This window comes from Mrakia frigida, assembly GCF_051309035.1.
Source record: "Mrakia frigida strain ATCC 22029 unplaced genomic scaffold BDY24scaffold_34, whole genome shotgun sequence".
In the NCBI taxonomy this organism is placed as follows: Eukaryota; Fungi; Basidiomycota; class Tremellomycetes; order Cystofilobasidiales; family Mrakiaceae; genus Mrakia; species Mrakia frigida.
Genome location: NW_027481247.1, coordinates 300,264 through 320,899, shown reverse-complemented (window position 1 = coordinate 320,899; position 20,636 = coordinate 300,264). Strand labels below are relative to the sequence as shown.

The window sequence follows — 20,636 nt, the reverse complement described above, 5'->3', positions numbered from 1 at the left end:
CTGTTTGGGATGAGAGGGAGGTGATTTGGTGAAGAACGAAGGAGATGAAGAGGAGGGAAGAGAGAGAGAGAGGGACAAGTCGATCGACGCGACGCGACGCGGGACGAGAGGGCGATCTTAAAGAGGAAAAGTGGGGGTCAATCGTCCGTTTGAGACTGCAGGGAGAAAATGAGAGTAGATCTAGAGGTCGATAAGGGAGAAAGATGAGACTGATAACCCGATACGGAGAAAGGGAAGCCATCGAAAACGGAACGCGAGCGCGTCGCAGGTGCGCGTTCATCGTTCTTTCTTCTCTTCTTCTCCCCCGACACCCGCGTTTAGATATTTAGAGAAGAGGTGCTTCACTCTCGAGTCTTGATTTTCTCCGTCCCCAGTCTTTTTCTGGCTTGACACTCATTCTCTGTTGCTTCAACACTCTCGTCGTCGACGCGTTGTCTTGATCTGCCTCCCCCCACCCAGTACAACCTTTCGAAGTTCTTACTCTCTGAACAGTTATTCACGCTCATCATTTACTGGCTCTTTCCCCAGTCTCAGCGCTCCTGTATCAAAGAAGGCAGGATCGCCGACGCGTCTCGTCACAAATGAGCACTTGAAGAGTGATGTAGTTCCACTACCTGAACAAGTCGTCAGAGCTAGTCCTAAGCTAGCGCCTCAAAGATACCATTCGTCAAATTTACTTCAGAGTCGCTGAAGGTGGGAGGGGACAAGCTCTGAGCGAGAGAGAGAGACGAGATGCGACCGCGACGCGTTTCTTGCTCGAGCGCTCTTTCGCGTTCTCTCTCAGAAGCAATGAGCTTGTTCACATCCTTGGAGCTCTAACAGCCGCTCTTCTAAGCAGATGTACTCGGGCGAGCTCAGTTTGGAGCGAAGGCATGCGACCCTCCTCTGCCAGACTCGAAGGTTCAACACCTTTCTCTCCTCTCTTTCCCTTTTCTTCATCGCAAGCCTCAAAGCAAAAACGCGTTCTTCCTCTCTCTCTGCTGCTCTCTTTCAGTTAAAATCTCTCGGAACCTCTTCCGACAGGCCTGTCTCGCAAATTTTCTTCTGCTCTTTTTCCAGAACTTTCCGCAGTCCACTGGCAGCAAATCACACCTCCTCCTTCAAGGGAACGCGTCCTCTCTCTTCTCCCTTCAAACGTCCACTCCCCTCTCCTCCCCTCCCCCCCGTTCTTTCTCTCTCGTATGGATCCGAACGGTCTTCCACCCCTACCTTCTTCTTTCTCTTCCGACTATCCCGCCCCTCCTCCTGCTACATCCTCTACTCTCGCCGCTCCCTCCCTCGACTCCCTCTCCCTCCACCAGCAGCAGGCCGCATCCTCTTCTGCTCCCGCTCCTGCTCCTCAAGCTCAGCACCAGGAGCCCTTGAGCTCGATTCCTGGAGGCTCCCAACCTGCTATGGATACCAGTCTCGGGTCTAGCAGTGGATCAGGAGGAGCGAACGGAGGTGGAGACGCTGGAGAGATGATTCAAATCGCAGCTTTCGTCAACAACGTAGATCCTTCGGCAGGTTACTGGGTTCATACGAGAGGTGGGATCACTAGGATGGTGAGTCTATATACAACAAGAGCGAGGGAGGAAGAGAAGGAGAGGGAGGGAGAGAGGGAAGGATGAAGGAGAAGGAAGGAGGAAGGGAAACGTGAAGCTCATCGTTTCTTCTCTCTCTCTCTCTTCTCCTTCCGTCCGAGGAGAGAACGAGAGAAGATTCTTCACTTGCTTGGAGACGTAGAACACTGACTCCCATCTCTATGGCTTTGCACGTTCTTCTTCGTATAGCTCTCGCACCAAGATTCCTCCCAATTCCCTCAGCTGGTTCAAGGTCAGCTTTCCTCCTTCCTTCCCTTCCTCCTCCTCCTTCTCTCTCTCTCTCGAGACTAATCCCTCTCTCTCGCTTTCGCATCTTCGATCTATACAGCTTTCAGTACGTTTGCCTGCATTCTTCCCGTCCTTTTGCTCCCGAGCTAAACCTACCGCCCTTCGCCTCTTCACCCAGACCTCGCCCTCCAAATCAACGTCCTCCCTCCCTTCTCCCTCTCAACAGCCAACATCCACCCTCAAGATCGACCCAAACCCAAAGCCATCTCGGTCCCTCGATCCGCTCCCGTTTCCGTTCCTTCCTCCGCCACTTCCTCTCCAGGAGCAGGATCTGCCGCCGCCTTTCCTTCTCGACGAGCAGCCTCCAAGCCCAAAGCCTCCTACGCCGAACACGACGAGGAGGAGGACGAACTCTCCGAGGCCAGCAGCACGGCTCCCGTGTCCCTCAAGATCAAGGTGAAGAGGCCCTCTACGATTGGTAGCGCCGCCGTTGGTGCAGCAGAGAAGTCCAAGGGGAAGGTGAAGGTCGTGGAGAGGAAGTCAGTCAACGTCAGTGCGAACCCCGAGGAGCAGGATGAGATCGAGAGTGAGAGTGAGGACGAAGAGGATGGAAGTGAGGAAGGGAGCGATGAGAGTGATGGGTATGGTGGAGAGGGAGAGGACGGAGAGAAACCTATCAGGTTAGCCTTCGTTTGAGATCGATCTCGACTTCTGGGTCTGCCATTCGAAGAAGAACGAAGCTGACTTCCTTGGCTGTGGGCTTGTAGATCGTCCACTCGGACTACCCGTGTTCAGAAATCTCTTCGGGAGGACGGAACTACGGATTCGCCCGTTCCTGCTAAGTCGCGGAGGTCTTCAGGACAGGTGAGCTTCCTCTTCCCTTCCTCCCTCCTCCAGCCCTTCTCCCCTTCTTCTCTCTTCTCAATCCCACTCGACTCAATCGACCTTTCATCTTCGACTGTCCTGACTCTCGTTCGATCGGTATCGTTCGCTCGTTACCAGGGATCCGAGGAGGACGACGGTGCCTCGTACGCGTCTGGAGGGAAGCGTTCCTCTGGTCGAGCTGTTCGACCTAGCCGGAAGGTTAGAGGAGTGCGTTCGCCCATTCACTCTCGGTCAAAGCTTCGCCTATCTTTCGACGAGGAACTGACTCGTTTATCGCTTTGCTTCTACTGCAGTCCTCGGACGACGACGCCTTCACGATGACCGCCAAAGGAAAGTCCACCGCTCGAGGAGGAGCAGCCAAACGAACTCGAGACGAGAGCGAGGAGTACTACGATCATGAAGACGACGACGAACTCGCTCACGACGACGAAGCCATCTTGAAGAAGCATCGAACTGGGTGTGAGAGTAAGTCCTGCTCTCCCTTGCCTTCCTCTTCACCCTTCCCTCGCCTTCGTGTATCTATCTTCACTCGAGACTGACTCCCGTTCTTACTTTGGCATCGATCAGAATGTGCCGAGCCTGCTGCCGACATCCTTTTCGAGAAGTACCGTGCTCGAACGAGTCGAGGAGGAGGCAACAAGTCGAGGAAGCCCAACAAGAGGAGAGATGAGCACGAGGACGACATCATGAGCGATGGGGAGGCGATCGACAAGATGGGTGGATGGATAGAGTGTGAGAACTGTTGTGTTTCTGTGAGTCTCTCTTTCTTTCCGTCTTTGGTTGGTTCGATCTGGGAGGAGAAGAGGGAGAGGAAGAGGAAGAGAGGTGAAGCTGACGCGTGGTTGGTTTCGTTTTCTTTCTTTTCGCAGGCTCACTTCGGATGCCTCAGCGAGACTCAACGAGTTGGTATTCTCAAGAAGGCTTCGGCTGATGCTGGGGAGAAGGTTCGAACCATCAAGGTCAACCAGTCTACCGTTCGTGTCCTCCCTTTTCTTCTCGACCTCACGCGTCGACCTCAAGCTGACTTCTTCCCTTCCTTTCCTTCGTTCGAACACAGACCTTCCTCTGTGGGAAATGCAGCATGACCACCCACTGCTTCTCCTGCGGTTTCGATACCGTCGACGGACACAACCACCCTCCTCCCGTCGTCAAGGTCGTCGTTCCTCCCGCTCCCATCCCTGGAACCGTCAACGCGGACGGAACCGTCGTCCCCGAAGCTCCCATCACTACCGTCGTCGACCCGAACCAAGTTCTGATTGCCTCAGCATCAGGATCAGCTATGGAAGGAGTGGAAGCGAGCGTCCCGGTCCTCGGTCTCGATGGTCTCCCTCTTCCCGTCGCTGCTGCTCTTCCCCAAGTCGCCGGAGATGGAGACGTCGTCATGCAGGAGGAGGTCAAGGTCGAGGATGAACCGGAGGAGGAGTTGCCTGCTCGAGAGTTGCTCTTCAGATGTCTTCGATGCAAGAGAGGGTGCCATTACGCTCATCGTAAGTCTTCGGTTTCGATCTCGAGTCGACGCGTCTGTCGCTAGAAACTGACCTTCGTTTGGTTTGGTTCGGATAGTCGTCGCTCCTATCAACGATGCTGGATGGGACTACGAGACTCCCGACACCCCCGTCAAGCTCGCCGAGTTCTACCAGTGGAAGGAGTGGACTTGTCACGACTGCTGTAAGTTCCTCGTCCTTCCCCTTCCCCTTCCCCTTCCCCTTCCGCCCGACCAACATCGATCTCGAACTGACTCTGAGTCTTCTCGCTTCGTATTGCTTTCAATCAGACCGATGGACCGACGACGTCGACAAAATCATCGCTTGGAGACCCTTCCCTGCCAACGCTACCGAGAGGAAGAGGAAGGCTGGAGAGGTCCCTGCTTGGAAGGACCCTCTTCCTAGGGAGTACCTCGTCAAGTGGAAGCTTTCTGGATTCAGACACGTGAGTTTTTGAGTCTTCGCTTCAATGAGAGGAGGGCGAGATGGAGAGAACGAACGAACGAGAGCTGACCTTCGACGCGTCTTCTCTTTTCTCGTTTCACAGACCGAATGGGTCCCTCACGCTGTTCGTCCGCTTATCCACCTTCTTATTCTCTATATCGAATTCGATACTATCTACTCGCAGAGCTGACCGCTTCTCTCTTCTCGATCTAATCAGTGGCTTCAAGCGAACTCCCAACCTCGACTTCGAAACTTCCTCGCCACCGGATCCCAACTCCAACTCCTCGTCGCTGGAGCCGAAACCGCCGAAAAGGGAGATGGAGAACCCTCCGTTGCCGATCTCCTCGGGTCAGGTCCTCCCGAAGAACGACGAGAATCCGCTCTGCACAAGAACCAGGTTCAAGCCGCCGTCTTCTCGTTCGGATCCACCCCCGTCGCCGACCCCGACGCCGAAACTCGACTCCCTGAAGCTTGGAAGACCTTCGATCGAATCCTGGACGTCTACCTTCACATCGGGACGAAGTCGAACAAGAAGAAGTCGTCGGCCGTGACGGGTGGGGAGGAGGAGAGTGGAGACGAAGGCCTCGAGCAGGATCCCAGGATGCAGGGAGTTCAGCCGTACGTCGAGGAGATGATTCAGATCGACGAATGGGAGAAGAAGAACGGGAAGCTGGATGCGAAGACGGCGGTGAAGGCTGTGGTGTGGTGTTACGTCAAGTGTGGAGATCTGCCTTACAGCGAAGGTGCGTCTCGTCGTTTCCTCGCCCTCTTCCTTCCTCCCTTCGTCTCTCTCCTCATCCCAACCAACCTCTCCCACACTCTCCTTCGCTGACGCTCTCTTCCCTTTCCTTTCTCCTTGTTGCAGCGACCTGGGACTCTCCTCCTCTCCGCTCAAACGCAACCGAGTACGCCGCCTACAAGAACGCTCTCGCCATGTATCTCGCTGGAAGGGATGTTCTCATCCCCGTTCTCACCAAGGCTGAGGCCGCCAAGAGAGATTCCAAGGCACCATCTGCCTTCAAGAAGCTCAACTCTCAGCCCTCGTGGATGGTCGGAGGAGTGAGTCTTCCTCTCTCATCGAAATGTCGTCCTCTCGTTCGCTGAGCTAGCTCTGACGTTCCGATCATTCTCTTCTTTTGCTCTAACAGAAACTCATGCCTTTCCAAGTGAGTCTCTCGCTCCTCTTCACTTCATCTTGTCGAACCGAGCTGACCTCGACGCGTCTCCCTTCTTCCTCCACCTTCGCAGCTCGACGGAGTCAACTGGCTTACCTACAAGTGGTGGGAGCTCAAGTCGTGCATTCTCGCCGATGATATGGGTCTCGGAAAGACGGTTCGTCGACCTTCCCTTCGTTTTCGTTCTCCTCTCTTTCGACGCGTCGCACTTAGAGAGCTGACCGTTCCTTCTTCGACCCTCCTCGTTCAGGTCCAAATCGCCGCTCTCGTTGGAGTTCTTGGGAAACAGTACAATAGTCAGTAGTTTTTTTCAAGACTTGTGATTGAAGACGAACTTCGTTGCTGACTCGTCGTCCGTCGTCTTTCCCCCTTCCAGCCTTCCCCACCCTCATCGTCGTTCCTAACTCGACGGTCACCAGTGAGTCTTCTCCTTCGGACCCTTATGACCTCGAGAGCATCGGCTTACGTCTTTTTTCATCTCCTCGCAGACTGGGTTCGAGAGTTCGAGAAATGGGTTCCTCACATCCGAGTCGTTCCTTGTGAGCTTCAACTCCTCTTTCTTTCCTCCTTCTCTTCGACGTGCTGACCTCCCCGACGACCAGACCACGGAGAGAAGGGGTCCAAGGCTATCATCGAGGAGTACGAGCTCTTCCACAGGAACACTCGACAACTCAAGGCGTGAGTCTCCTCTTCCTTCAATTCTTTTGTCTCGACGCGACTTCGACTGACTTCTCCTCCTCCGTCTTCCCTCCCCGCCTCAGTCACTGTGTCATCACTACCTACGACATCATCGTGAGAGCTACTTCAATCCCTATCCTCCTCGGCGATTCAAACTGACGCGCTATCTTCCTTCTTCGCAGACTAGTGCCTCGTTCAAAGTTCTCCAGGAGATTCCTCGATGGGAGATGCTCGTCGTACGTCCTTTGTCTTCCTACAAATCCCGGATCTCGATCCACAACTAATCCCGTCCCTCCGTTTCCAGGTCGACGAGGGACAGCGACTCAAGAGCGATACGAACTTGATCTTCCAACGTCTCAAGATCCTGAACTGCCGTCAAAAGGTTCTCTTGACTGGTGAGTCTCTTTCTCTCGCTCTCTCGATCGTCAAAGCGGATCTGACCTTCTCCTTTCGTCGATGTAGGTACCCCGCTCAACAACAACATGCGGGAACTCTTCAACTTGCTTTCTTTCCTCGATCCCGACGCTTGGTGAGTCGAGCCGAGAGCTTCGAATCCTTCGAACGTCGAACGAACCTGACCTTCGCTGTTTCACCTCTGCTCAGGTCCGATCTGGAGCGACTCGAGAGGGAGTTTGAGGATCTGGATACCGAGAAGGTCCAACAGCTTCATGAGAAGCTTCAGCCCTAGTGAGTCGCGTCGCGTCGTCTTCTTGCCCCTTCGCCTCTTCATAGACTGACCTCTCCGTCTCGACTTCTTCAGTTTCCTTCGTCGAATCAAGGCCGATGTCCTCAAGCTTCCTCCCAAGGTTCGTCGCCTTCCGCGCCTTATACTCTTCGCGTCCCTCGTCGATCGAGCTGACTCGTCCTTTTTCTTCCTCGACAGCACGAGATCATTCTCCCCATCTCCCTCAGCAAACTCCAGAAGGAACAGTACAAGGCCCTCATGCTCAGGAACGCCGCTATGATCCAGGAACTCTCAGCCGAGGCGACGTCGAAGATCAAGACCGAGAAGGCGAAGAAGACTCAGCTGGGATCGTTGAACAACCTGATGATGCAGTTGAGGAAGTGAGTCTCGATCTCTCTGGGTTTTTACCACCGCCCACGCATTCTCACCGATGAGCTGAGCTGACTTTCGGTTCTCGTTTCGTTCTCCAGGACCTGCCAACACCCTTACCTCGTCCAACCCGAGCTCGAAGATCGAACCGTCAACCCTCTCGACGCTCACGTTAGGATGACCGACGCTTCGGCCAAGCTGGCTCTTCTGAAGTTGATGCTCCCGAAGCTCCGAGCTCGAGGCCACCGAGTGCTGCTCTTCTCGCAGGTTCGTTTGAACCTCCTTTCGACTCCTTCGACTCGTCGAGTCGTTTGCTGATCGCCCGTCCTCGTTCCTTCGCATCAACAGTTCAAGATCGCTCTGGACATCAGTTCGTTCCCTTTCTTTCGTCTTTTACGAGGTCATCATCTGACTAACGTTATCGCTTCCTTCCTCTCGCAGTTCAAGACTGGCTGGACGGAGAGGTTCGTTCTTCTGGCTCTCGTCCTCCTTCCTCTTCCGAACGCCGAGACTGACCTCGTTCTTCCCTTCAACAGAACCTCGCCTACATCCGACTCGATGGAGATACCGCTCAGGCCCAGAGGCAGAAGGATATGGATCGATTCAACGCTCCCAACTCGGATCTGTTCATGTACCTTCTCTCGACGAGGGCTGGAGGTGTCGGAGTCAGTGAGTTCAGACGCGTCCTTCCTCTTCTTCCTATCTTCTCGAACCGAGCTGATCGTCTTCTTTCCTCGCAGACCTCGCTACCGCTGATACTGGTGAGTCGCAAACGCACTCGTTCATGCGCTGGGGCGAGAACTGACCTCTCCTTTCCCTTCTTCAGTCATCGTCTTCGATCCCGATTTCAACGTGAGTTCGACGCGTCCCCGCGCCTTTTCTGAGACTGTGCTGACCTCGTCACATCTTCCTCCCGTCTATAGCCTCATCAAGATCTCCAAGCCATCGCTCGAGCCTACCGATTCGGTCAGAAGAAGAAGGTTCGTCTCTTCCTCCCTTCTCCCCTTCTCCCCTCGACGAGGCCAAAAGGCTCATTCCCGTTCTTCTTTCCCTCCTTCTTTCAGGTTCTCGTCTTCAAGTTCATGTCGAAAGACACCGTCGAGGAGAAGATCTTCCAGAAAGGTCGAAAGAAGATGGTTCTCGATCATCTCATCGTGAGTCTCTTCCTTCCTTCTTCTTCCGCTCTCCACCGACACGAGGACTGACTTCGATCTCTTCTCAAGGTGCAAAACATGTCCAAGGAGGAGGATACCGACGTTCAGAGCATGATCACCTTCGGAGCTGTACGTATCTCTTTCCCTTCGATCTCCACTCGACCCGACGGCTAACTCGCTCGATCTTCTTCTCCTCCGCTTCCGACTAACAGAAAGCCCTCTTCGAGGATGAGGGAACCGCCGATATCACCTACACCAGTCAGGACGTCGACGAACTCATCCTTCGAGTCGAGGAAACCGAGGAGGAGGACCAGAACGAGGCGAAGGGAATGACTTTCGGATTCGCCAAGATCTGGGAGGCTTCCAAAGCTGCTGAAGACGAACACACCGACTCCGAGGCTCCTCCTCCCGAAGAGGACGCAGGGTTCTGGGACGCTATCGTTCAACGAGCAGCCGTCGAGAAGCAGAAGGAGATCGAGGCGATGGGTCGAGGAGCTCAGAGGAACAGGAAGAGGGTGCGTTTTTTTTTTTCTCCGCTTCGATTTTCGCCCAAGTTCTTCGACCTCGAGGCAGCAGCACTGACCTGTTCTCTCTCTCTTTCTCTTCTCCTACAGACTCAGTACGCCGAGACTCCTCACTCTCCGAGCGGTCGAGGAAATCGCCCTCTTCGTGACTCGGAATCGCCCTTCTCTGGATCCGAGGACTCCAACTCCGATTCGGACTCAGCCTCGGAAGGACCTCTCTCGCCGGAGTCGAAAAAGCTCAACCAAGGAGTCAAGAGGACTCGTCAGAAGAGGGTCCCAACTCAAAAACCGAACTTACAAACAGGGCTCACGACGAGCGATCCCAAGGCCGTCCTTCGAGCCATGGCTGCCATCGGAGAGAAGATCGAGATCGCCTCCGCGCTTTCTCCACTCCTCCACGAGGCTACCAGTCGACAGGTTCACCCCGATCGACGACGAGTTCTCTTCGATCAAGCGGTCACCATCTTCGTCCCAGCGATGCACCTCTTCAACTTCCCCACGAACGCCTTCGTTCCTCACTACCCCGATGTCGCTCGATACATCGCCTCGATGCCCTACCTCCCCCCTGGGCAAGTCGCTCCCGTCCAGCAACAAGGACGACAACCTCTTCCTCCTCGAGCCCCCGTCGCAGGACCCTCGTCCTCGTCGCTCGCCCCCCAATCTCCTTCCCTCAACCCTGTTCGATCCGAGAACGGATTAGCAGGACCTTCAAACGGAGGAGCATCACCTTCCGCTTTCCAGCTTCCAGTGAGTCGAGGCTCTCTTCCTTCCTCTTCGAAGCGTCGTCGAAAGAGAGCTGATCGATTTCCTGTTCTCTCCCTCTTTTCGCAGCCCTCCTCGGTTCCCAAGCGACTCTCCCCGACTCAACAGGTCATGGAGATCGACGATAGTCCACCAGCAGCCAAGAAGCAGCGACTTCCCGAGGAGGACATCTGCCCTTACTGCTCAGTCTCACCGAATCGTGAGTCTTCTCGTCGCGTCACGTCTCCGCCTCTCCTCAACCGAGGCTGACTCCGTGTTTCCTCTCTCCTTCGTTCACAGATCCCCTCGTCGAGTGCCGAATCGTCCGACGAGGAGCTGGATCCATAGCTCTTCGTCTCAAGAACCTCGGACCCGACAACGAGCTCTACGCTCCTCTCAAGAGGCAGGGAGCGAAGCTGTTCGGAGCCGATCTTTCGAAGGAGATTGCAAAGCTCGAGGACGTTGCATGATGTGCTCTGTAGAATTGCTCGGTAGATGCTGCGTCGTTCATTTGCTCTGTTTGCCTGCCTGCTCGTTTCCTTCTGTCGCTCCCCTAGCTTTTGGTCTCACCTCTTCTCTCCTCATTTTTTTCTCACGTTTTTCTCTCTCTTATCTTCTCTTCTCTGATATATGATTTCTCTCATCTCAATTTTCTCGGACTTTACTTTTCAAAACTCTTCTCTTCGGACCCAACCAAACTGACCCGAGGTCACTGCGATCTCCTCCTTCGTCTCTCCGACGACCACCTTCCCCCCCCAAGCAACACCGTCCAGGAAACGATGCCCTCCTCTCCTCCCAAAACTCTCCGATGGGGCATCATCGGAACAGGAGGTGAGCTTTACATCTTGACTCGAGTGCAAGCAAGGGAAGAAGGACGGCGACAACGAAGGAGAACTCGAGCTCAGCCCATTCATGCATCTCCTTGCCTTCTTTCTTTCCTCCGTCCTCATCGTTATCTTGCCTCGAACTGACCTGTTCGCTTTCACCATTTTACTTCCGTTTCTTTTTATTTCGCTCTTAGCGATCTCCAAAACGTTCTGCCTCGACCTCCTGATCGATCCCAAAACTCGAGGAGTCAACGATCTCGCCCACCAAATCACCGCCGTTGGGAGCAGGACTGTGGAGAAGGCGACTCAGTTCATCGAAGACAATGGATTGGGAAAGCAGGCTAAATGGTTCGGGTCTTACGAAGAAGTGTACAGCAGCCCGGTACGTAGGTGCGAAGCGAACGAGGAAGAGAAGGAGAAGGAAGAGGGCTGAAGATCGGCGTTCGTTGGTTCTTTCGGTGACCCTACAGGACGTGGACGCCGTTTAGTGAGTACCTTCTTTCCCCGGAGCCTGCTAGCGTCTGTTGATTCTATCTTTCTCGTTCAGTATCGGATCTCCGACCTCCCAGCACTACGTCCGTTCGCACTTCTTCGTCCTCCTCGCCTTCGTACCATCTCGCCTCTCACCCTCCTTTCGTCGCATCAAACAGGACTGATTCCCTCTCTTTCTTCTACTCACCCTTCAGGGGAACGCCAAAGACGCTCTGAACGCTGGCAAGCACGTCCTGTGTGAGAAATCTCTGACGGTAAACGCTGCCCAAGCCGAGATCCTCGCCTCGCTTGCAAAGGAGAAGAAGCTTTTCCTCATGGAAGCCATCTGGACAAGATTCTTCCCATCGACCATCGCTATCCAAGAATTCATCGCTTCAGGCAAAATCGGAGATGTGGAAAGAATTTTCTCGGACTTGTCGATCGACTTCGACTTGCCTGGTGAGTCTTTTCATCTGGACGCGTCGACGGGTAGTACGACTAGCTCACTGCACCCTTGGCTTGCTTCGTTCTTTCCAGGTCTCGCTCCCGATGCCACGATCATCAACCCCAACCTCGCTGGTGGAGCTCTGTGCGTCGTCGCTGACGTTGTTTTCGTTTTGTTGCGTCTGATCCTCTCCTCGTCCCGCTGACCGCGCCATCTCCCCCTCACTCATCTCACAGCCTCGCCGTAGGCCCTTACTCCCTTCTATGGTGCCTCCTACCGTTCGTCCACACACACTCTCTCTCTCCTTTTCTCTTCCCGTCCTTCCCTCGACGCGTCTAACTTCCCTCCCTCCTCTCTCCCTCCCTTCCCAGTGTCTTCCCCCACCCGTCTCCCATCACCCTCCCAACCATCGCCGCTCAAATCACCCTTGATTCAAAAGCAGCCATCGACATCCACACCTCCGCCGTTCTCACCTTCCCTCCCTCCGTCTCCGAAGCTCACGCCCTCCTCACGTCGTCCCTCTCGAACGTCTCCCCTCCGTGCGAGGTCCTAATCCAAGGGTCGAAAGGCCAACTCAAATTCATCGGACCGACTTACAGACCCGAGGGATACATCTTCAGCTTCAAGGAGAAGGGGAGGGAGGAAGAGAGAATGGAGTTTCCGATTCCGACGGAGGGGATGGGATATGTGAGTTCGTTTCGCTTCCTTTTCGCTTCCTCTCTTCTCCTATTTCTGACGAATAAGCTCAAACTGACCTTGTGGTACGCTTCTGTTAGTTCTGGGAAGCAGACGAAGTAGCCCGCTGCATCTTTGCGGGCAAACTCGAATCGGAACGAATGACTCTCGAGGATTCGATCACAGTCATGAAGATCTGCCGAGATCAGGAAGCAGGGAGGGCTAATTTACCTGGAGGAAATAGAGAGGACTTAGATTCGATCACGTTCGACGGTAGAAGGAGGGAAGGTTAGACGGCGAGCGAGCTTCGATTTGGTCAACGACGCGTCACAATTTCGCAACTCTTACACGAAAGCTCAGAGAGATATCACAGAGTCGTCAAGACCAAATATGTAGACGTCACGGACGCAAAGACAGAGACCTTCTGCTCTATCGAGAAAGAAAAAAACGAGAGTCGAACGAGAGAAACCAAAAAACCCAAACCGAGAGGAAAGACGAGAGTACGAAACGAGAGCTGTGAGCTGTCAAGGTTGTGAGGAATACACAAAACAGAAGCTGATCTACACAATCAAACGTCATTCGACCATCCAGCGTCCCCATAGAATCTCCTCCTAGGGTTCTCGGGGTCGAACATTCTCACGCCAGCGTTCCCCGTCTCGTCGCTTCCCGCGCTTTCTGTCCTCGTCAACCTGTCCACCTGAGGTCCAGCAAGCTCCCTCGTCCTCGGAATCGACCTCGACGCCGCTTCCCGTTCCTTTCGCTCCCTCTCTCGATCCTGCTCCTCCCTTCGCTCCCTCGCTGACTTGAACTGGGGTTGCGCGGCCTGGGGAGGTGTCTCGGGCGACTGGAGGAAGAAGGACATTCCTGCGAGGGATTCCTGTCTCGACTCCTGCTGTCTGTGGAAGTTGAGTGCTGGAGGAGGCTTGGAGAGGGCTGGGGAGAGGTTGGTGGAGAGGGCGCGGGAGTAGGAGAAAGAGGGAGAGGAGAACGCGTTCGTTTTGGGAACGACGGGTTGCTGCTGTTGTTGTTGACGACCGGGAGGAGCGGCGGAGAGGGTGAGAGGGAGTTGGGAGATGGATCGCCGTGGCTGAGCTTCGACCATGGAGGGAGTCGAGCTTGAGTTGAAGGAGGAGGAAGGGTTGGGCTTCGATTTGGAGGGAAGAGGGAACCAATCGAATTCCTTGATGGGCCAATCGAGGAGGTGAGGGCATGAGTTGGCGTGGATAAGGCAGAGTACGAGGAGAGGGATGAGATGGAAGAGAACTGGGTTCAGTTAAAGAAGTAAGCGTTAGCTTCGAGGTCGGGAAGGAAGAGAAGAGAGAGAAAGGAGACTCACGCAAAAGCGACGCGATCCAACTCAACACCTGAGCTTGGAACAGTCGATCCGAAGCAACCTTGCCCATCCACATCAGCTCCTCCGAGAGAAGCTCAAACTTGGGGAAGGGTAGGATGGCTGTCAAAGCTGTTGAGCCTCCGAGGAGAAAGATGGAGAGGAGCGAGAGCCAGATGAGTTCAATCTTGATCTTGGAGGTCGGCGAGCTCTGGGTCGTGAAGTCGATGATGAGCCTGGGGATTTTTTACAAAGCAGCGATCAGCTTAGTGTCTTCAAGCGTAAGATGAAGTCTACTGACATGGCAGGGACCCAGATCACAGCGAGAAGCGAGAAGGCGAGCTCGTAGAACAAAACAGGAGCTGTTTGAAAGAAACGTGTCGGCTTCCGGTCTCATGTCGATATGAGAGCATAGCAAACTCACCAAACTGACTTCCCATGATCAAGTTGCCCTTCGAGAAGACAACGAGTCCAGAGAGGATACCCGTGGATAGCTGGAAAAGGGTGAAGACGGCTGAGAAAGAGGGAGGGAAGGAGAGGGAGACGGGTGAGCTTCGAGGGTTCCCACTCTCGCTAGCTCTCGTATCCAGGGCAATTCTTCGTTTCAAGGATCTGGAACAAAGTTTGATACTCACTGAGGGTGATAAGACGAAAGAGAAGGAAGATCTGCATCGTGTAGAGGTCGAGGGAAGGGAGGGAAGGAAGGTTGAGTGGGGATGGAAGGAGGGAAACGGAGCGTCGAGCTCGTTCGAGAGGTGGCGAGTTTGAGCGGTGAGAAGGGAGGGGTAGAGAGACGGAGATGGACCGGCCACCTGAGAGGGCAGAGGAGAGGAGAGAGGGTAGAAGAGGGAATGAAAAGAGGGAAGGAAAAGAGATGATGGCGGTCTGAAGAGAAACTGAAAGAGGGGAAGAAGGAGCGGGATCGATTGAGCTTGGTGGACAGGGGTTTGTTTGGTCTCTCGACTCGCCTGAAGTTTTATCCGGTTTCTCATGCAGATTTACTTACGATCGATTGAGACACTGCGAGCGCAGTCTAGTTTTTGTTTCGGCTTGGTGAGACGGAGGAAGAGAGTTGGGGACGCGTCGCGTCTCGAAGGGACGACGGGACTCGTTTCTTTTCTCCTCCCTTCCCTAGGGGCCTTTCTCGAGAGCAGCTTTTCGAAGAGTGATCCTCTAGATCCAGATGCATCTATAGAACTCTCTCGAAGCAGTTGATCAAACAGTAATCCCAGACATAGATCGAAAATCGCAGCAAAGAGACGAAGAAGAGTCGAGGTATGATTCGAGAGCAAAACAGTACAGAGGTATGCGAGTAGGAGAGAGAAGAAGGGAGCGAACTTTATTGCTGAAGGTTTTACGAAAATGAGAGCGAGAGACAAGAAAACAACTAGACTTCTACGGCTGACTTCACACCTTCTCTCCAGGAGCGACGGTGTCGAATCTGGGCAGATTCTTCTCCGTCACCACTGGTCCTCCTTGGTTCTGGCCCTTGGTCGACATTCGACGAAGCAGCTTCCAGCCCTCGGTCGCACAGAAGTAAATGACCAAAGCGGCGGCGACGAGTCCCCACTCCCATCCGATACCGGTGAGTTGGAAGACTGGAGAGAGAGAGAGAGAGAGGAGAGTCAGCGTCGGGAGGGTGCGTCGAGCGGAACGACGAGGAGAGTTGGAAAGTAAGCTCACCGTAGTCGGAGATGACGGGAATGTAGATGATAGGGAAGACCGAAAGAGCGCAGATTCCGCTCGACCAGAGGAGGATCTTGTTGTCGAGGAGCTGCATCTGGAAGAGTCCTCGCTCGAGATGCTTGCACTCGACTGGAGGCGAACGAAGGAAGAGAAGGCGGGTGTTCAGTTCGGTGAGATAGATCGAGGAAGAGAAAGGAAGTCGACTCACAGGCGTGAAGCATGATCATGAGAGTGAGAGTCGCGAAGCATGTCGCTCGCCCTCTGAAAACATTCTCACACCGGGAGTCGTAATCTCCCTCGTTGCACCCGAATCCGAGATCTGTGAAGGAGAAGAGGGAAAGTATCGTTAACTCAGGAAGAAGGGCAAGCCGAGGAGAAGGAAGGAAGAGAAGGACTCACCTCCTCGAGCTCCGACGACAGTCGAACCGAAGACGACTGTGAAAGAAAGGCGAAGAAGGGAGGTCAGCGCTTCGAACGAGTCGAGCGAAGAGAGGCGACAGTGCTAACCAATGACGAAGTTGGCGATGGTAAGTCCACCCATCTGGCAACGAGAAGAGGTCGGTAGTTAGCTTGGGGACGGAAAGAGAGAGCGAAAGAGGGAGGAAGGACGAACAAGGACTCCGTAGAACACGAGGTCCATCCACCACCACAAAGTAAAGATCTGGCAACGAGAAGAGGTCGGTAGTTAGCTTGGGGACGGAAAGGAGAGCGAAAGAGGGAAAAAAGACGAACAGTTCTGAAGGCGGTAGGACCCTTGAGCATGGCGTCCGTAGCAGTCGGCTCCAGTCCGAGAGCGAGGGCGGGAGGTCCAGCAGCGATAGTGTTGACTGAGGAGAGGGAGGGAAGGGAAAGGTCAGCTCTGAGCCAACGACGCGTCGACGTCGACAGAAACGAGCTACGAACTGAAGAGAGCCGTGACAGGGTTGAGAGGGTAGACAGAGTAGCCGTCTCCATCCTTGAAGGCGAGTCCGATGACTGTACGGGAGGGGAAACGAGAACTTCAGCTTGGGGAGGGAGCGGACGAAGGGAGGATGGTGACTCACCGAGGACGAGAACTTCAGCGATATTTCCGGTAAGCAAGAAGAGCAAGAACTTCTGCAAGTTCATGAGGACTCCTCGTCCCTTCTTGATAGCTCGAGTGATGGTAGCCTGTGGTCGAGGAAGGATAGATGAGGAAAGAGAGGAAAATGCAGAGGTGTGAGCCCGACGCGTCTCTCGATCTTGATCCCCGGAAGCAAACTCAGGATTCGAAACTCACAAAGTTGTCGTCGGCGAGAACGATGTCGGCAGCACCTGAAGAGAAAGCAAGAGTCAGCGAGAGTTCGTCCGTCTTCGACCCGACGCGTCGGGAAGCTCACCCTTAGCGACGTCCGAACCGTTCTGTCCCATGGCGAAACCGATATCGGCTCTCTTGAGAGCTGGACAATCATTGACACCATCACCTGTAAGACGAAAAGAAGGGAAGGGAGGTCAGATCCGGAGAGAAAGAGCAGTTCGACGCGACGCGACGGAAGGGGAAGATTGAACGAGGGACAAACCAGTCATGACGGAACTGCACTTCATGCCGTTGATGTTCCTTCGATGAATCGCTTCGACCATTCTAACCTTGGTCTCAGGAGCTGCGAAGAGAAAGGAAGGGAGGAAGTCAGCTCGGGAAAGAAGGGTTTGAACATTTGAACTCACCACATCGAGCGACGACGAGAGGAAGAGCGGGAAGAGCGTCGATCTCCTCCTCAGACAGAGCGTCGAACTGCATTCCCGTCATCACAGCTCCCTTGGGAGCTTGAGCGTCGAGAATTCCGACCGAGAGAGAGATCGCCTCGGCGGTCGCAGGGTGATCTCCAGTGAGCATTCGAACGGCGAGACCAGCTTGCTTGGATGCGAGTACGGCGGCTCGGGATTGAGGTCGAGGAGGATCGCTGAGAAGTTAGAGGAAGTGGAGACACGGTCAGCTGCCCGTCGTCGAGATGGAGAGGAGAGTCGAACCCACTAAATTCCAACGAGTCCGAGGAAACAGAAGTTCTTCTCGAGATCGTCTCGCTTCATCTCCCTGATCTCAGCTTCTCTCTCTCGAGATTCGACTCGAGAGGCGAGAGCCAAGACTCGAAGTCCTTCTCCAGCAAGCAAGTCCATTCGAGCGATGATGTTCTGTCGTCCTTCTTCGTCGAGCTTGACCTGAGTGTCGGGGCTGAGACCAATGAAGGCGCATCGGTCGAGAATTCGCTCCACAGCTCCCTTCATAAGAACGATCATGTCGGCTCGCTTCTCCGTAGCGGACTCGTACTTCCAGACCTGCGAAGAGAGAAGGCGAGAGGGAGAGGGTCAGCGAAGGAGAGAGAAACCGAGCAAAAGAGAGAACGGCTACTGACGGTGCTCATCCTCTTGACAGTCGAATCGAAAGGGTGCTCGACAACTATTTCGTAGTGACCGTCCATTGCGACCTTCTTGGAAGCTCCGTGCTCGCTGGTTCGAGTTTGAACGGGAGAGAGAGGGTTGGTCTGGTTGGCGGCAGCTTTCTTCTTGGGGTGAGTGAGATGAGGCTTTCCGTGGCCGAGCTTGTGAGCGAAGACTTGAAGAGCGATCTCTGTAGTCAAATAACGAGGCGGAGGAAGGTCAGCGACGAGGTAGACGAGAGGTCGAGCAGGAGAAGAAGAACGAACCCGTCGCGTCTCCGGCAGCCTCCCATCGATCCTCCTTTCCCTTGTGAAGCGTGGCCATGTTGCAAAGACTCGAGCAGACAACGAGGTTCCTGAGTCCATCCTCCATCTCGCTAGGTCGAATGACGTCCTCGGATTCGACGTCGTCCTCCTCGTCGTCGTCGTCGGAAGACGAGTTGGTAAGGGTCGTGACTCGGGAATCTCCAGTTCGAGATCGACCGGGAAGTCGAGACCGGGTGAGAGCTCGGATAATTCCTCGAGGATAGAAAGGACTACGAAGATCGAAGCAAAGATCGAGATCAGCTTCGGGGCGAGGAACAAGCAGGACGCGTCGAGGGAGAGAGAGGGACGGAAGACCAACTCACTCAGAACCACTTTCGGCAGAGTAGGCTTGGCCTCGAACGATATCGATCTGAGCAGCTCGTTCTTGAGTAGGAAATGCCGTAGAGACGGGGATCCAAGCCTTTTTGACGACTGCGAAAGAAAAAGGAAACGAAGAGGTGAGCTCGACGAGAACGACAAGGAGCAGAACGAGCTCGCCGACAACGAGAAAAAGAAGAAGAAACGGCAAATAGAAGGTCTGCTCACCCATCTTTCCAACTGTGATTGTACCTGTCTTGTCGGAACAGATGTCCGTGACGACGGAGAGAGACTCGATGGCGTCCATTCGTCGAACGAGAGCGTTCTTGCTGGCCAGTTCTCGACTCGCGGTAGCCAAAGTGAGGGAAACGACGGCAATGAGGGAAGCAGGCAGGATCGAGACGGCGGTGGCGACGGCGTAGGTAGCGACTGGAGAGAAAGAAGGCGGAGAGAAAGGAGAAGGGAGCCAGGGTGAGTTCGAGGACGAGAGAGCCGCCATGCACGATGGCAAAGCTTGACGCATTTGGATCGGAGCGGCAGGAGTGATCTACTTCCTTAGAGAAGAAGAGCGAGGACTCACTGGACATGGGAACATCAACAAAGGCTGTGGACGCGACGACGACGAAAGCGAGAAGAAGAGCAATGCCGAGAAGGATGTAGGCGAGAGTGTTGAGCCTGGCGAAAGAAAAATCTTCGTCAGTATATTCAAGATGGTCGATAAGCAGGTTTGAGAAGACTCACTTGACCTGAAGAGGCGTAGTTCCAGCGACTCCAGCGAGGACCTTGAACTTGTACCATTTCGCAGCGAAACCTTTCAGTTTGACCACCTCCTTCCTCTCCATCGCCTCAGCGATCTTTCCGAGCTCAGTTCCCATTCCAGTAGCAACGACGATGCAACGAGCTCGACCTTTGGTGACTTGAGATCCGGCGAAGACCTGGACGCGTCGAAAAAGAGCAAGGTAAGCGTCGCCTCGACTCGACGACTACGATACGGAGCAGAGAGCGAACGAAACTCACCATGTTCTTCTTGTCTCCAACAGGGCACTCGACCTCGGTGAGAAGCTCAACCTTCTTGCTGACGGGGAGGGACTCTCCGGTGAGAAGAGCCTCGTCGGTCTCGAGGGCGGAGATGTATCCAGGGAGAACTCGAGCGTCTGCTGGGACGACATCTCCGTTGGTGAGGAGAATGATGTCTCCACTGTAACCCGAAGAAAAGAAAATGAGATTGAGAAGGTCAGTTCCAAGTTCTCGAAGTGACGGAGGAGAGGGAAACGACGAACGGGACGACGTCCTCGACCTGGATCGTAGAAGTAACTCCATCGCTTCCAGCCTTGCTCCCTCCGGCGTGACGAATAACAGTAGCGGTGGGAGATCCGACTGAAGCGAGAGCTGCGACGGTCTTCTCGGCTTTCCATTCTTGGGTGAATCCGACTGAGAGAAAGAGGAAAGGAAGCGAGCAGAGGTCAGCATGAGTCTCCGCCTGCTTCCCCTTTCGTTTCCTTGCTTCTTTTTTGCTCACCTGTGACGTTGATGATGACTAGAGCAGCGATAACTCCAGCTTCGATCCAATCTTGAGTTCCGAACTGAAGAAAGAGGGAGGAAAGGTCGGGCCGATAAGCGATAAGGAAGGGAGAGAGAGAGAGAGGAAGAGGAGGAGGGAGGGAGGAGAGACTCACCGAGACGGCCATCGACATGAGGAGGACGATCCTATAGTAGAAAAGAGGGCGAGAGTAGAAGGTAGAGGATCAGCGACCTATCCTGCCGTCTCGTCGACGAAAAACTGAAAACTCACGTCATGGCGTTGGCGATCTGTCGACCAAGAAGTTTCCAGGGCTGAAAGAGGAAGGCGAGTCGAAGGTCAGTCCTCTTCATGCTCTCTTCTCCTCTGCCAGCTCATCAACAAGCAAGAAAACGAATGCGGGGAAGGGTAGACTCACCGATGGTTTTTCGGGAGGTTTGATCTGGTTGAGACCGTAGGTCGTCTTGAGCTCGAGAGCTTTAGCATCGGAGAGACCAAGTCGGATGTTGGACTCGAGAGACTTGACGATTTCCTCAGCATCGGTCGTGTGAGCTGGTCCTGGAAGAGGAGGAGCAGGAGCGACGAAAACGGGGGCAGGAGCCATGCGAGCTGCTGACGGAGATTAGGGTTGGAAGGGAAGGAGGAGAGGGAAAGGTGAAGTGGGGGTGGGTAATAGGGGGAAGGAAGCGAGGGAGCGGATCCGAAGGTGGCTTTGA

At 54.3% G+C, this 20,636-nt stretch overlaps 4 protein-coding genes across 4 annotated transcripts; 2 read left to right on the top strand and 2 right to left on the bottom strand.

Moving 5' to 3' along the window:
• Positions 1–1,135: 1,135 nt before the first annotated feature.
• BDY24DRAFT_400363 (SNF2 family N-terminal domain-containing protein) lies at positions 1,136–10,599 on the top strand. Its single transcript, XM_076641949.1, has 41 exons — positions 1,136–1,544; positions 1,773–1,815; positions 1,912–1,917; positions 1,990–2,491; positions 2,579–2,675; positions 2,814–2,903; positions 2,990–3,161; positions 3,264–3,448; positions 3,566–3,670; positions 3,754–4,183; positions 4,260–4,364; positions 4,471–4,625; positions 4,728–4,748; positions 4,842–5,367; positions 5,490–5,683; positions 5,773–5,790; positions 5,873–5,956; positions 6,050–6,095; positions 6,176–6,217; positions 6,288–6,338; positions 6,402–6,477; positions 6,561–6,591; positions 6,660–6,713; positions 6,782–6,872; positions 6,940–7,006; positions 7,081–7,164; positions 7,238–7,283; positions 7,361–7,542; positions 7,633–7,798; positions 7,880–7,901; positions 7,973–7,995; positions 8,068–8,200; positions 8,272–8,292; positions 8,358–8,383; positions 8,455–8,511; positions 8,596–8,685; positions 8,755–8,814; positions 8,898–9,200; positions 9,300–9,956; positions 10,041–10,170; positions 10,251–10,599. Exons 1-41 carry the CDS (start codon positions 1,182–1,184, stop codon positions 10,418–10,420), a joined length of 5,724 nt encoding a protein of 1,907 aa, XP_076493552.1. The 5' UTR covers positions 1,136–1,181; the 3' UTR covers positions 10,421–10,599.
• A 91-nt stretch (positions 10,600–10,690) lies between these two features.
• Positions 10,691–12,751, top strand: BDY24DRAFT_400358 (Gfo/Idh/MocA family protein). The gene is made up of 9 exons (XM_076641948.1): positions 10,691–10,781; positions 10,972–11,159; positions 11,248–11,264; positions 11,325–11,352; positions 11,464–11,707; positions 11,786–11,837; positions 11,930–11,971; positions 12,065–12,380; positions 12,470–12,751. Exons 1-9 carry the CDS (start codon positions 10,730–10,732, stop codon positions 12,659–12,661), a joined length of 1,131 nt encoding a protein of 376 aa, XP_076493551.1. The 5' UTR covers positions 10,691–10,729; the 3' UTR covers positions 12,662–12,751.
• BDY24DRAFT_444169 (uncharacterized protein) lies at positions 12,728–14,577 on the bottom strand. The gene is made up of 5 exons (XM_076644828.1): positions 14,334–14,577; positions 14,123–14,212; positions 14,000–14,060; positions 13,705–13,934; positions 12,728–13,631 (listed from the first exon to the last, which is right to left on the bottom strand). Exons 1-5 carry the CDS (start codon positions 14,368–14,370, stop codon positions 12,937–12,939), a joined length of 1,113 nt encoding a protein of 370 aa, XP_076493550.1. The 5' UTR covers positions 14,371–14,577; the 3' UTR covers positions 12,728–12,936.
• A 339-nt stretch (positions 14,578–14,916) lies between these two features.
• Positions 14,917–19,853, bottom strand: BDY24DRAFT_400352 (uncharacterized protein). The gene is given in 24 exon segments (XM_076641947.1): positions 14,917–15,296; positions 15,382–15,513; positions 15,593–15,703; positions 15,784–15,819; positions 15,892–15,925; positions 15,998–16,045; positions 16,117–16,211; positions 16,288–16,359; positions 16,428–16,533; positions 16,643–16,677; positions 16,743–16,826; positions 16,923–17,003; positions 17,068–17,303; positions 17,375–17,676; positions 17,754–17,968; positions 18,045–18,313; positions 18,407–18,515; positions 18,630–18,830; positions 18,982–19,076; positions 19,143–19,336; positions 19,419–19,721; positions 19,750–19,771; positions 19,782–19,784; positions 19,837–19,853. 21 exon segments carry the CDS (start codon positions 19,719–19,721, stop codon positions 15,106–15,108), a joined length of 2,949 nt encoding a protein of 982 aa, XP_076493549.1. The 5' UTR covers positions 19,750–19,771; positions 19,782–19,784; positions 19,837–19,853; the 3' UTR covers positions 14,917–15,105.
• Positions 19,854–20,636: the final 783 nt, after the last annotated feature.

Coding starts and splice junctions, on each gene's coding strand:
- BDY24DRAFT_400363 (XM_076641949.1), top strand. CDS start 1,182: ATGGATCCGAACGGTCTTCCACCCCTACCTTCTTCTTTCTCTTCCGAC. Junction 7,543..7,632: donor CTGATGATGCAGTTGAGGAA/GTGAGTCTCGAT, acceptor TTCGTTCTCCAG/GACCTGCCAACACCCTTACC. Junction 7,902..7,972: donor CAAGATCGCTCTGGACATCA/GTTCGTTCCCTT, acceptor TTCCTCTCGCAG/TTCAAGACTGGCTGGACGGA.
- BDY24DRAFT_400358 (XM_076641948.1), top strand. CDS start 10,730: ATGCCCTCCTCTCCTCCCAAAACTCTCCGATGGGGCATCATCGGAACA. Junction 11,353..11,463: donor CTCCGACCTCCCAGCACTAC/GTCCGTTCGCAC, acceptor CTCACCCTTCAG/GGGAACGCCAAAGACGCTCT. Junction 11,972..12,064: donor CTTCTATGGTGCCTCCTACC/GTTCGTCCACAC, acceptor CTCCCTTCCCAG/TGTCTTCCCCCACCCGTCTC.
- BDY24DRAFT_444169 (XM_076644828.1), bottom strand. CDS start 14,370: ATGCAGATCTTCCTTCTCTTTCGTCTTATCACCCTCA. Junction 14,213..14,333: donor CTTTCGTCTTATCACCCTCA/GTGAGTATCAAA, acceptor CCTCTTTCTCAG/CCGTCTTCACCCTTTTCCAG. Junction 13,632..13,704: donor TTGGATCGCGTCGCTTTTGC/GTGAGTCTCCTT, acceptor AACTGAACCCAG/TTCTCTTCCATCTCATCCCT.
- BDY24DRAFT_400352 (XM_076641947.1), bottom strand. CDS start 19,721: ATGGAGTTACTTCTACGATCCAGGTCGAGGACGTCGTCCCGTTCGTCG. Junction 19,337..19,418: donor TTGGAGACAAGAAGAACATG/GTGAGTTTCGTT, acceptor CGACGCGTCCAG/GTCTTCGCCGGATCTCAAGT. Junction 16,360..16,427: donor CGCTGAAGTTCTCGTCCTCG/GTGAGTCACCAT, acceptor CCTCCCGTACAG/TCATCGGACTCGCCTTCAAG.